Source organism: Rattus rattus, chromosome 1, assembly GCF_011064425.1.
Source record: "Rattus rattus isolate New Zealand chromosome 1, Rrattus_CSIRO_v1, whole genome shotgun sequence".
Lineage (NCBI taxonomy): Eukaryota > Metazoa > Chordata > Mammalia > Rodentia > Muridae > Rattus > Rattus rattus.
Window position 1 is genome coordinate 9,151,632 of NC_046154.1, and position 15,000 is coordinate 9,166,631.

Below are 15,000 nucleotides of genomic sequence, written 5' to 3' on the forward strand. Positions count from 1 at the left end.
CAGAGATTGGACTGAAATACCTCTAGGTGCCATGTCTGCAGAACACACCTTCTGCAAAGGTTAAAGATAAGCCCGGGGAGAGTCAGATGGGGCCACAAGAATCTTAAATCTGCCACAGTGAAGCCTGACACTCTTAATTTAAAGACACAGGGGCCACTTGGCGGCTCAGTGTTAGAGAACTCAACTGGCATGTGCTCTGGCCCCGGGTTCTAAACCCAACAAAACCATGGAAAGGCTGATGTTGTTCCAAACCCCCAAATAAAGCAGTAAACTTGCTGATTCAAGAAGGTCAGCAAATATAAAGAAAACCACAGAAAGATGCTCTGTAATCAGTGTGCTTCAAATCAGTGATGGAGAGAAATGCTAAGTCAGCCAGAAGGGGGGTGAAAGACAGATGACAGAGGTCAAAGATGGATACCTCCTGCAGACCTCCCGTCAGTTAGTCAGTTACTGTGCAGAGAGAGAGAGAGAGAGAGAGAGAGAGAGAGAGAGAGAGAGAGAGAGAGACAGAGAGAGAGACAGAGAGACAGAGAGAGACAGAGAGACAGAGACACAGAGAGAGACAGAGAGACAGAGAGACAGAGACAGACAGAGAGACAGAGACAGAGACAGAGAAACAGAGACAGACAGACAGCAATTAATAGATGGATGGATGGATAGACAGACAGATAGATAGATGGATAAATAGATGGATGGATAGATGGATGGATGGATGGATGGATGGATGGATGGAATGAGTGTAGGTGCATATGTTTGCCTAAAATTCTACAGTCAATGAAATCCTCCTTTTATGATGCTGTAAAGTTTTGTGTTTTGAGTGTGAAGGCAGAGATGAATGCTCATGCTTACGTATCACGTGTTTGTTACTGTTCACCGGCTGTACACATGAAGCAGGGTGCATCTCACCGTATGTGCATTACACCCCAGTGAAGCTGATTAAAGAGAGTCAACTATTGGGGCTGGAGAGATGGCCCAGGAGACAGGACCTCTGCCCAAGCACAAGGACCTGCTGCATTCAAATCCCCGGCGCCCACGTAAGAAGCGCGCACAGTCGTGTGTGTCTGCACAGGGCGATGGAGACAGGCACTGCTCAGGAGCAGGCTGACTGGACAGATGGCCCAAAGCAGTGAGCCTCGGAGAGACCTTGTCTTAAGGAACGGACTAGAGAACAAGAGAGGAAGGAGACTTCATCCTCTTACCATGTGAACATACATGGTCATGCGTAGCCATATACACACCCTGTATGAGCTGAACTACACATATTTACCTGACACCATTATAATTGTGCTCTCCAAGCTGAGGCACAGAGCGATGGTTGAAGACTAAAACAGTACCTTTCTATTCTAGAAGAAATGTTCTTTATCCACATATATAAGAGGACTCAGATCTCATCAGACTCAGAGCAGGATATGTGGCCCCTTCAGGGGCCCCCAGCTACCACCTGGTGGACATTTAGGGAGCCTCACCTGATACACTGGGTATTCCCCAATGACATGCGCTTCTCCTTCTCATCCCCGCTGTATGCCTCAGTCTCACTTCCAGCTTCCGGTGCGGCGAGAAGCCTTGACTTAAGAGAATAGGGCAGGGTGATGGAGGACACTAGTGGTATGGTTGGTGGCTGTGGGCAGTTCTTATGTTGGCCAGGATCCATCTAAACACACATTTATTATTTGAGCAGGGACACTACCCAAGGCTGGAGAGAGGTGTCCAGTGGCTAAGGGTAATTCTACCTTTGCAGAGGACCAGAGTTTAGTTCCCAGCATCCATGTTGGAAAGTTTATAGCCATCTGTAACTCCGGCTACAGGGGATCCAACACCCTCTTTTGGTTTCCACATGCCCTGCACACACACACACACACACACACACACACACACACACACACACACACGATAGATTGGTGGATGGATGGGTAGATAAAATGGTAGATGATAGATAGATAGATAGATAGATAGATAGATAGAGATCTTCTATGCAGTAGAAGACGGCTAACTCTTCATAGGGATAAAAGATGGACCTAAGGTTCCCACAGTACCATGGTCAGGAGAATAGCTATGACCTCTAGGCTGAGGAAGGAGAGCCACCAGAGAGATTGAGAACATCTCCCTGCACCCCACTGCCTGTCATCCAGACCTTAGAAAAAGAGAGCACATGACCTCCAAATGACCATGCTACTGTCAAGAGGATCAGCTGAGGTTTGCAGGAGCGGCCACTGACACGTGAGGACGTCAGTGGAGGGAGAGCTGACTGAAGCAGCCTGTGGTGCACAGATTAAGTCCTGTGGGCAAAGCCACCTGCATGCCACTGGGCTCCATGTCTAGGTAACGGTGCTAGAGGAATTATGTCACCTTAGGGTTACAGGACATGGAAGAGTGGTGCCTTTCCACTCAGTCATTGCATGGGTCTGTGTGTGTGTGTGTGTGTGTGTGTGTGTGTGTGTGTGCACGCACATGGGCATGGAAGTCAGAGGACAGCCTTGAGCATTGTTCCTCAGGTACTGTCTGATGACGTTTTCTTTGGGTCTTTCATTGGTTTAGGACTCACCAACTAGGCTAGGCTAGGCTGGCCCATGAGCCCAGGGATCTATCTGCTTGTCTCCACTTCTCCTGCACACAGATTTCCAGTATGCAGCACCATGTCCGACATTTTGATTTTTCTTTTAAACATGGGTTCTGCAGACCAAACTGAGGTTCTCACGCTTGTGTGGGAAGTACTTTACGGATTGACCCGTCTTCCTGGCTCTCTGAGGCTCCCCATTGATAAGTCTTAACATTCTTCTGAATGTTGGCAGAAGGGGAAATGTTTCAGGGCTTAACTTCAGCATCCATGAGAGCAGGACGAGGAGAGACAGCTTCGGCCATCATAATCTGTTGGCCACTTCAATCAGCAGATGACTACCGTAAGGAACGATGAGTCTTCTGGTGGGTACAGCTCTAAGCTGTCTTTCTGGATAGCCTTTTTCAGCCCAGGGTCTTCCAGTCCATTCAGTATCCAACGTCATACCTGTCACAGCAGGAGCCTTAGCGTCAAACGCTTGTAGGTAGTTAGTGCGGGAAGACAGCTGGGTGGAGATGGGGTGCTGCAGAGCTCAGGCCCATGCACAGGGATGTGGGCTTCCCCTGCCCCAGCCAGTAGCTGTTCTGTATGAACACCCATAGGTGCCTAACTTCGTTTTCCTAGAGCAGCTGGGAACCCGTTGCCAAAAGGACAAAAGGGAGAGAGAAAGCATGTGGGCCCGCCAGCCAGCCTGACTCCGTGGATCCAGCCATGAGGCCGCCCGTGGCTGCCCTCGCTGCCTATGGGTGCCCCTGGCTTCCAACTGTCCGCTCTACCGCAAGTTACTTGCCAGTCGACTGAGTTCTGAATCCCACTGGCTCCTCTTTTACAGCCATTCGCTTTGTGCGCGTCCCTGTCTCCGCCTGCCGTGGTTCATGGTTCACGGGCTCCCATCCCTTTCCTAGACTGTCATCAGAGTCTCTCAGCCGTCACCCCCTCTGCTACACCACCATCAAAGTGACATTCCAAAGCACGGCTCCTTCTGTCTCCCCTCCGCTTAAAAGCCTTCCCCAAACCCCTATACCTTTCTTCTGCTTAAAAGCCTTCCCCGACCCCTGGCTCTCGTGGTGGGGACCCCACTTGCCTGGCATTTCAATCACTCCCCAGTCTGGGGCCTCTACACCCTCCCGCTTGGGTTCTGCTCATCTCCCCTAGACCCTGTCAACTCCGGCGACTGCATTTGCCGTCGTCTCCCTGAACGGATTCACTCTCTCGTTTCCTGAGCTTGCACGGCTGTTTCCTGCCCCAAAGTCTGTCACCAGCCTGCCTGGCAGCCCCTCTGCACACTCCGGTGCTGTCTAAGTGCTCTCTCTCTGGCTCAACCTTCCCGTCTTTTTCTCCTCAGCATGAGTTCATTGTTCACACCGCTAAGGGAACATCCTCACGGACCTTGCGCTTGACAAGACAGCCCTGGGCCGCACAGCCCTGTCTGTCTTCCCAGCTGCCTTTTCAAGGACCATCAGTCAGTTCTCTCGTACTGTTAGGACATGGTGTCCAGCACACAGTAGGCCTTCAATAATTCACCAACTAATCGTAGTGATGAATGGATGCACCACTGCGGTGGTGTGAGTCACTGTTTCTGAGTGTCTTTTCGGGGCCCATTGCTTCTCACCGACCAGCACTGGGAAGGCCACACGTGTGCTTCCCCGGGCCTGTGCAACAGACATCCGTGCGAGGCTTCCTTTTCGCAGAAGTCCAGGCTGTTAGACACGAACTCTGAGCGCATCGCTACTCTGGATGTCTCTCAGACACCCGTCTCCCGGAGGTCTTCGCTACCAGCATCATACAGTCTGAGTGGCGTGTTGGCACACCCCATGCAGGAACAGAGAGTGAAAAACCTCCAGTCTGTGTGCTTCTTGCTTCTAACGGGTACCCACCATTTTGAGTTGGGTTAGTTTGACTTGGGGGGGCGGGACCCAGGGTCTCCCATACGGGTATGGGCTTGATCACCTCCATGGCCCAGCTGTTGATAAGAGGACAGGTCCACTGTGGATATAAGGGATGGAAACTCACCCCTTAAACAGGACCCTCTAGTACTGGACACCAGTGGGATCTGTGTCACGGGGATGGTGGACCCAGCAGCTTTATTCAGGGTGACTTGCCGCTGGGAAGGGGGTATAGGATGGTTATTTATTTAAATTAGGGCCAATTATTTTTGGTGAAGCGCAGTGAGTGGCAGATTCTGGGAAAGTTTTTCCGCACTGTAAACTTGTTGGCTAGAAGTCATTAATATGACAATCACACACCCCTAATAAAGTACATCGCACGGAGAGCTGGCACCACCGAAATGCCCAGAGGACGCTCCGTATGAGCCTTAAAACCAAGAGTATTGGAAACAAGATATTTTTACTTCACATTTGGGAGTAATATAATTGCATTTCGTGGCTCCAGCAGATGCTGGGGCCAGCTGCTAGGAGAGCACTGCCTTCTTCCCTCAGCGTCCGTCCTCACAGATAAAACCCTTGTACAGTGCTCTCATAAAAACCAAACTTCTAAAATTACCCCTCGGTTGAAAGCCCATTTTCCTATGCAAAAGGTAGCTGAGACTGTGTAGACCACAGAGATATCTTTATCACTGAGGCTCAGGAGAATATAGTGCGAGCATATACCAACATGTATACAACACATATGTCTACACACACACAAGCAGTTATGAACACAAGTATACACACAGCCTAAACACACACACACACACACACACAAATACACATATCCAAACATACACATGAACATATACGCCTCCCAACATACATAATATGTATGTGCCCAAATGCACATCAGCATGTATATACATATATACACTCAGACATTCATATACATATGCACACCCAGGCATACACATGCCCCAGAGCATGTGTGCACGTGTGTGTACACACACACAGATGAGCAGACACATACATATACAAATATACACACATTATTCACACTCAAACATATCTACTGAAACATATATACACATACTTAAACATATGTATGTCTGTAAATATACACATTTACATGCATGTGTGTACAGTGGTACCTGTTTAATTTATTAAAGAAAGCACCACAGACTCCACAGACCTTTCCTTCCCTGACATTGAGCACGTGTCTGGAAGGTGGACTGAGGGGATTGTCAGGTGCCCGGGCAGAAGTTGTCTTTTTTGTCTGAGAAGTGTATCTGGTGTGATTGTTGGAAGACAAGCTGTAGTCTCTGAGCTTGACTGTTCTGTGTCACTGGAGATAGACACCGTGTGTGTGTGTGTGTGTGTGTGTGTGTGTGTGACTGTGTGTGTGTGACTGTGTGTGTGTGACTGTGTGTGTGACTGTGTGTGTGTGTGTGTGTGTGTGTGACTGTGTGTGTGTGTGTGTGTGTGTGACTGTGTGTGTGTGACTGTGTGTGTGTGTGTGACTGTGTGTGTGTGTGTGACTGTGTGTGTGTGTGTGTGAGACTGTGTGTGTGCGCGCGCGCACGCGTGCACATGAATCTGTCCGGGCACTTGCCCATACTTGTCTTTGAGAAGGTGCCCCCTGGGGAGAGACCAAGCACCAATGAACTCAGAACATTCAGCTTCTCTGGGACTCCTATATTCTACCCTGGATGGCCTCTCACATCCCAGAGGGGGACATGGCTCCTTCACTGTGAGGGAAACTGAGGTGACAGTGGCCACAAGGAAGTGTCTGCTGGCGTTGGCCCCTCTCCCACCCAGACTCCACCTGACTGCCAGAAGGTTCAGTCTGTCACAGGCTCCCACAGTGTCTATTTAGGGCCACCATCCCACATACCAGCCTTGTTTACCCCCCACACCCTAACCCCACCCCCGAGCCCGGCTGAGGTGGGCTGGGAGTAGAAACACACGCCAGCTTTAGAAAGGAGTACAGAGAACAGGAGACAGCTCTACTGCTCTCTAAAATTAGGGAAGTGCTATTTTGAATACACTTGGCTTAAAATATAAAAACCTATTATTATAGTTCTCAAATATTTTTTTAACCTTAAAAAAAAATGTAGCTCCTTGAAATTTCGAGACGACACATGGTGGCACACAGTGCCGCTTACTCACTGTTGGAGAGTGGGGCTCCCGTCCTGAGGGCGGGGCTGCCTTCCTGAGGGCGGGGCTGCCTACCTGAGGGCGGGGCTCCCATCCTGAGGGCGGGGCTCCCTTCCTGAGGGCAGGTCTCCGGTCCTGAGGGAGGATCAGGAGCTGTTTTGGGGCTGCCCAGGCGGGCATTTCTATAGATCACCCTGCATGAGCATAGTGTTCCACAGCAATGGCCTACACGGCCCATCCTTGCCCCTTCCCCCTGTGCCAAGGGAGGCTCCAGTGTGTCTTCATTATGTGTAGAAGAGTTCTGCATCACCCCATGCAGTCTTCTACCTAGTCAATAGTCACCTTTGCATCTCTGCAAGGACTCTCTGGCTGTGTAGGGACCCAGACTCGCCACACAGAGCTGGACAACAGAAAGTGCTATCATGTGCTGGGAGTCCTAGAGTACCACAGTCATTGCAGGGCATGTTTGCAGGCAAACATGGTGAGTTGGATGCAAGGTGGGACATGGCCATAGGCACCAAGCCAGACAGCAGTACCCTCTTACCCACAGGCCTCTAGTCCCCTCCCCCTTCCCCCAATGGCTCACTGCCACCATGGGCTTTGAAATCCTCTCAATGCCCGGGCCATTGCTGACCCCCAATGATGGGTAGTGGGGTGATGTACTGCACTGTCCCATTCTGTACCCTCACCCTGTATGATAGTGTCCCTGGGGCAATCCCCCTGCCTTCCTGTTGGCAGGGACCCTTGCTGGTGTGAATCAGAGCCCACAAAACTGAATTCTGTCTCCCACGGGCTGCTGTCTCTGCCCTGGCCACACACGCTGTATTTTGGCAGCAGTTTTTCTATTTGAACATCCAAAGGACAAACTGAACATTTAAAATCTGCAAACTGGACAGTCTTTGCTTTGGAGCCTGCCGTGAATCCCTTCACCCTGACAGTGGGCCATCCTTCCTAGTGTCAATGCAGGATCTGGGATGACTGAGGATATAAGAGTAACAGGAAGCCGGCTGGTAGATGTGCCAAGATGGCCCTATCAGTCCGGGTCTGCTGTGTAGGCAGGGCAGGCTAGCATTTCCATCACCTAGCCACATCCAGCTGGATACACTCGCTTTCTTCTTACTCTTTAAAAAATAACTAGGATACAATGTAACTATACATTCTAGCTCAGTGGTTCTCAACCTTCCTAACATTGTAACCCTTTAATACCCTTACTCACGTTGTAGTGACCCCAGCCATAAAAGTATTTGCATTGCTACTTCATAACTGTAATTTTGCTACCGTTATGGGTTGTAATGTAAATATCTATGTTTTCTGATGGTCTTAGATGATCCCTGTGAGAACCACTGCTCTGTAGCATTACTGACACTTAGTGTCTTCCCAGTGGTGTTCAGCTGGCACTCCTGCTACTTCCTAACATCTATATCACCCCTAAAAGGAGACCCCGCCACCTTTCACCAGTCACCCCTCAACCCCTCATCCTCCATCACCACAAATTTATTTTCTCTGCCAGTTTGTTGGGGTGTTCTGTGTATTTCCCTAGGGTCATTCTTCACATGTGACTGACCTGTTGTAAGTTTTCAGCCAGCATCGTGCCTTCATTATGGTATGTCTGTGTTGTAGTCTTTGGAAAGGGTCTTCGTCCCCGCTCATGTTTCTTCTGTGAACCATTCATCCATCTACAGACCGAGGGGCCTCTGCCTCTTTCTAAGCTCTTCCCAACAATGCTGTAGCGGACATTTATGTCTGTACTTTATGATTGTAAAGAGTTAGTGATATGCCTCTCTCTCTCTCTCTCTCTCTCTCTCTCTCTCTCTCTCTCTCTCTGTGTGTGTGTGTGTGTGTGTGTGTGTGTGTGTGTGTGTGTGCGTGCATGCTGGTATGTTCTCACAACTGCTAGTGTCTATGGAGGCCTGACAAGGGCGTCAGAGTCCCTGTGCTGGAGTGAGAGGCAGTCGTGAGCTCCCTGACATGGGTGCTGGGGACCAGACTCAGTTCCTCCCCAAGAGCAGTGCAGTCTTAGCCACTGAGCACCTCTTCATCCCTATGAGGGTTTGGTTCCTTGGTATGTGTCTCCATCTGCCCAGAGAGTTCCTTAGCTTTGAAAGGGTAGAGTCCAGCCACTGCCTGCCCATCTGGTGAGGAGGGGACAAACTCAGGCAAGAGCAATGGGCTAGTGAGACTGCAACAGGAAGCTGGGATTAGACAGGTGACCCAGACACCTCCAGCACATCTGGAGACCGGCAACAGCATGTGACAGTGCCTGGTGTCAAGACAAGTCATCTTGACCATGCAGAGGCAGATCGTCATCTTGACCATGTAGAGGCGGATCTGGGTGCGAGGATTTAGTTTTCTTGCTTAAAATAGCTGTTACTAAGTGGGATGGTTGCTCTTCCAAGCTGTATGGGAGGTGTCAGAGGTTGGGAGAAACACCTCACATATATACACATACAGATACACACACACACACACAGATACACACACAGACATATACACACAGATACACACACATACACACACAGTGACACATACACACACAGGTACACACAGAGATATACACACAGATATATACACACACAGATACACACACAGATATACACATACACAGATACACACAGAGATACACACACAGAGATACACACAGACACACACACAGACACACACACAGACACACACACACAGACACACACACAGACATACAGACACACACACACACATACACACACACACAGATACACACACAGACACACACACACAGATACACACACACACACACACACACACACACACACACACACAGAGACACACACACACACACACACACACACACACACACACACACACACACACACACACACACACACACACACACACACACACAGAGACACACAGATACACACACAGATACACACACAGTGATACACACACATACACACAGATACACACACAGACACACAGACGTACACAGAAACACAGAGATAACACACACACACACACACACACACACACACACACACACACACACACACACACACACACCTCCCTTGTGGAAGAAGAGGGAGTAGCTAGCAGTCAAAGGAATTATGGAATGTGATTTCTTAGTCCCTTGCTTGTCTACACACTGGCTTTGTAGGCCTGTGCAGACCCTTTGGCTCAGCAGTTGAAAACACTATGGCCTTGCAGTAACAGGGCTCTATAACTGCTCTGTGGCTGACATGTTTTTCCTTCCTCCTTGGTTGTGAATTCAAGCCTTCTTATGCCTGGGCTGACACATAGTAGGTGCTCAGTCAGTGTCTTCACTGTAACAGGATCTGGAGAGGTTTTCCTCTTTGGGGGACAATAGCAATGGGAAACCCTGCCAGGCTGTAGTAGATGTGGGTGGAAGAATTTTTGTGAAGGTCTGTAGGTCTGTAGGTTCGCAGATCTGTGTGTCTGTGTGTCTGTCTGTGAGTTTGTGGACCTGTCTGTAGGTTTGTGGTCCTGTGGGTCCATGGTCCATGGGTCTGTGGGTCCTTGGGTCTGTGGATCTGTGGGCCTGTGGGTCTGTGGGTCTGTGGGCCTGTGGGTCCATGGGTCCATGGGTCCGTGGGTTCATGGGTCTGTGGGTCTGCAGATCCGCAGGTTTGCAGGCCCGAGGGTCTGTGGGTCTGTGGGTGACTGGATCTGTGGAGTAGAGTAAGAGATGCAAGGGTATTAGGATATACTGCACCCCATCTTCAGGGGCACTTGGAAGTGATCCTAGGCTAGGGCAGGGATCTGGGGTTTCTTGGTTGGGGTTTCTATTGCTGTGATAAAGCACCATAGCTATAAGCAACCTGAGGAGGAAAGGTTTTTCATGTCTCTTAAGGTTCCCTATCAAAGTCCATCACCCAGGGAGGTCACAGCAGGAACGTGGAGGCAGGAACTGAAGCAGAGGCCACAAAGGAATGAATGCTGCTGACTGACTCTCTCCCTGTGGCTTGTGCAGGACTGGGACTGCACAGTGAGCTGGACCCTCTCACATCCATCAAGAAAATAGGTTTGCCCCTTGGTCAACTTATGGGGTCAACCTATGTCCGTACTGGGGACATTTTCTCACTCGAGGCTCCCTCATCCCAAATGACTCCAGCCTGTGTCAGGTTGACATAAAACTAGCCAGCACATGGGGTATCTAGACAGTATGGCAGGTTCTTCTGGAAACCAAGTCTGCTAAACTTATGGCAGAGAGCTGGTACCCAACATGTGGCTGACCATGTGTGTGGTGGCCATGGCCTGCCCTTAGCACCTTGTAAAACCGAATGGGATGCAGTGTTTGCTTGAGAGGGCTGACACCGCAACTCTGCACTGTCACCCCAGTATTGCTAATTATTGTTAGCGTCAGTATGGGAGAGTTGGTGCAGGGGTAGAGGCTAGGGAGAGATGTCTCTAAGCCCAGCCTGGACAGTCTTGTCACCTGCTACAGCCTCAGGGACCCCTAGACACGTAGCCTACAACACGTATTACTTATCACGGAAGCTTTCATCCACGGACATGCTGCAGATGTCTGTGATTTAAGAACTACCATTTTTATAAGTGCCCCTGGAGGTGATATTTTCCTCTGTGCAGAGGACTCTGAGGTCTAGGTGGGTTAAGCCATGTGTTTAAGGTGGGGCAGCTGCTCTTCCACAGACTGGAGACCTAAGAACAGGTCTGTTTGCTTACAGTAGGTAGGCACTTTGCAATGATACCGAGCTGCCTTTCTGTGGCAACTCAGTTAATGAAATAACCGTGAGTTAGTCCTGTAGCTTTTCGGGTCTTATATCAACTATCTCCAGTCACACACAGACACACACAGACACACACAGACACACACAGACACACACAGAGACACACACAAAGACACACACAGACACACACAGACACACACACAGACACACACAGACACACACAGACACACACAGAGACACACACAAAGACACACACAGACACACACACTCACATACAGACACACACAGATACACACACTCACACAAACACACACATACACCACTACACACAAAGACATGTATACATTTCACTTATGAATGCATATTTAATCACACAGTGTCCACCCTTCCCCCCTCTACCCCCACACACAACCATTCACCCAGTTATTCACACATCGGCCCACCCATCTATGTATCCATCTCCCAGCCCATCTATGTATCCATCTCCCAGCCCATCTATGTATCCATCTCCCTGCCCATCTATGTATCCACCTCCCTGCCCATCTATGTATCCATCTCCCTACCCATCTATGTATCCATCTCCCTGCCCATCTATGTATCCATCTCCCTGCCCATCTATGTATCCATCTCCCAGCCCATCTATGTATCCATCTCCCTGCCCATCTATGTATCCATCTCCCTGCCCATCTATGTATCCATCTCCCTGCCCATCTATGTATCCATCTCCCTGCCCATCTATGTATCCATCCCCTGCCCATCTATGTATCCATCTCCCTGCCCATCTATGTATCCATCTCCCTGCCCATCTATGTATCCCTCTCCCTGCCCATCTATGTATCCACCTCCCTGCCCATCTATGTATCCACCTCCCTGCCCATCTATGTATCCATCTCCCTGCCCATCTATGTATCCACCTCCCTGCCCATCTATGTATCCATCTCCCTGCCCGTCCCTGCCCACTCATCTGCTCCTCCATCCACCTGTGCATCTGACCACCCACTACCCATCTAGTCATCTACCTTCCCATCCATCTACCCACCCACCTGTTCACCTACCCATCTTCCCACTCATCCTGCATCTAATAGACGCTTTCAGGATTCCCTCTGTGCCCCAGGACACCATTAAGTCCTGTGCATGTGTCATCGATGACATAGCCCTTACTCTTGCATGGCCCGGTGGGGATGCTACCTGAGTAAACAAGCAATTAGGACACACAGTGATGAATCCTGCACACCCAGGAAGGCGCTGTGGGAGAGTGGAGGATGAACAGCTAGAGAAGCAGGGCTGGCCTGGGCATGGGGTTATTGACCTATTTTGAGAGCCCAGGGAAGGATTTTTCCCAAGGAGAGGAAACAAATGTCAAAAGGTGCAGGGATTCATTCTTTCCTTAGCTAAAAATCAATGGACGGAACTTGGACAAAGAGTCAGTTGCCTCTGTCATTACTTGCTGCTTCCTGAGCTTTTTCTGGAGGATACAGTCTTCCAGGCCGTTGTGGCTTGGGCTCTTGTTTCCAATATGTGTGGCAGTGGACATTTACTATTGTAGTGGTTTGAATATGCTTGGCCTATTCAAGGCATTATTAGGGAGTGGCACTATTAGGAGGTGTGGCCTTGTTGGAATGGGTGTGGCTTAGTTGTAGGAGGTATGGCCTTGTTGGAGTGGGTGTGGCCTTTGTTGGAAGAGGTATGGCTGTGTTGGAGGTGTGGCTTGTTGGAAGAGGCGTGGCCTTGTTGGAGGAAGTGTATTACTTTGCAGGTGGGCTTAGAGACCCTCCTCTTAGCTGCCTAGGAGACAGTTTCTCCTGACTGCCTCTGGATAAAGATGCAGAACTCTCACCTCCTTCTCCACCACCATGCCTGCCTGCATGCTGCCATGTGTCCTGTCATAATGCTAATGGACTGAACCTCTGAACCTGTAAGCCAGCCCCAATTGAATGTCCTTATAAGAGTTGCCTTGGTCATGGCGTCTGTTCACAGCAGTAAAACCCTAACTAAGACGACTATGATCACAGAACGTCTTGGTCTTCACTGGCCTGCTGGTCTCCATGGTGTGGCAGATCCTATTTCCACCTGTAACTGACCCGTGTCTCTTCTTTCTCCCTGAAGGGGATGAGGACCATTGTTGGCACAGGGGTCAGATCCATTATGTCCAAGATCGAGATGTTCCTGGCCTCTGGGCAGACAGCCTGCTCTACTCTGAGAGGCTTGGAGCAGCACTGGCTGCAGCAGGAGCTGAAAGGGAGCTCCACCCCCATGCTCTGCATTTCCTTGACAGTCCACAGCAGCAATCTCTGTGTCACATTGCCACCAAGATCAAGGGAAATGTGTACCAACCCAACCTTAATTAACTCACAATCCCAGCCAATTTCATGTTAGCAGATCTGTTTGGATCTGGAAGTAATGGGCCATGTCATGCCTAAGAGATGGGGCAATGACTTACGCTAGTGACTCTCTCTGGCTTCTTGTAGGAATTATTAATAAATCAGCATTTCTATCTGTGATGATGTTGTTGTCTTTATAAATATTTAATTTACCTTCAGGTGCCCACATTTTCTCAGTCTTTGCCTGAAACTCAGCTGACTTGGCTCTTCTCTGAGACTCTGCCCAATAGATCAAGTTAACAGTGGGAAAGGTGCTTCTCTCTCTCTCTCTCTCTCTCTCTCTCTCTCTCTCTCTCCCCCTGTCTGTCTGTCTGTCTCTGTCTCTATGTCTCTCTGTGATTTGGCTCCAGGGTGGGGGTTGGGGGTCAAGCTGAGAGGACGCACCTCTTTGGTGAGGAAGCTGGAAGATGTCCTGTTTCAGAGCCGCGGAGCGTACATGGAGCCCTGTGGTTGGCATGTGCTTCCCTCCCTCTGATGAATGGCATTTGGGACCTCAAAGGTTTCTGATGTTTTCTTTCCACAGAGAAATATTTTTGTCCTTGCCACTGACTCCTCCTTTGAAACCCAGGCTTTGATGGTGATTGTGTGCCTGGTTGAGTGGAAAGGAGTCAGAGAATCAAAAGAGAAGCTGAGTCCCGGTCAACGTTTTTCTAGAAATGTCCGAGTTGCAGCCTGGCCAAGATGCACAGCAGCCGGGGGTGGGGAAAATAACAACTTTTTTTTTCCTTCTGCTTCTCAGGGTCCAACATGAGCTAATTGTTATCATTGTCTTCTTATTTTTCTGTTTCAGGAAATTGCGGCTTATTTAATAACATTTGAGAAACACGAAGAATGGCTAACCACATCCCCTAAGACAAGGTAATGTCCCAGCCATCACAGTTTTCCAACTCTATACGGTGAGAACAGATGATTGATTTTCGTGGATTACCAGATCTAGCCACTCAATGCAGGGTAACGAGTTGACAGGGCCATGTTGTGCTCAACGGCCTGTGAAGGGGAGCGCTCATTAATTGGTCCAAGACTCGGGCAGCGAATGCAATGAGAAGTCTTAGATGCCGGGAAACAGCTGTCGGGGCTTTTCACAGGATGGCTCTGGGCCTCAGCCAGGCACTCAGAAACTTATCAGACAGGTGCAGGGCAGGGGACAGTTCCTTTCTGGGCAAGTGCCCACCTGCCATCAATAGCATATACTTTTTGAGAAGGGAAAGTAAGTTAACTGCTGCCTGGACCTCAGTGTGTTTTATACATCAATAAAGCCGGGTTGCCCCCGATTGCAGGGAGGGAGATCTCCCAAATCAGAAGCAATGGCTAAATATTATGCAGTAAATGCCCTTGAAGTCACTAACTGCCACAAACAC

At 49.6% G+C, this 15,000-nt stretch overlaps 1 protein-coding gene across 1 annotated transcript in view; it reads left to right on the forward strand.

Moving 5' to 3' along the window:
* Camta1 (calmodulin binding transcription activator 1) overlaps positions 1 to 15,000 on the forward strand; it is an 828,009-nt gene that overhangs the window by 266,800 nt on the left and 546,209 nt on the right. The window contains 1 exon segment of the mRNA XM_032890958.1: positions 14,433 to 14,500. Within this exon segment, the coding sequence (XP_032746849.1) occupies positions 14,433 to 14,500 (68 nt within the window).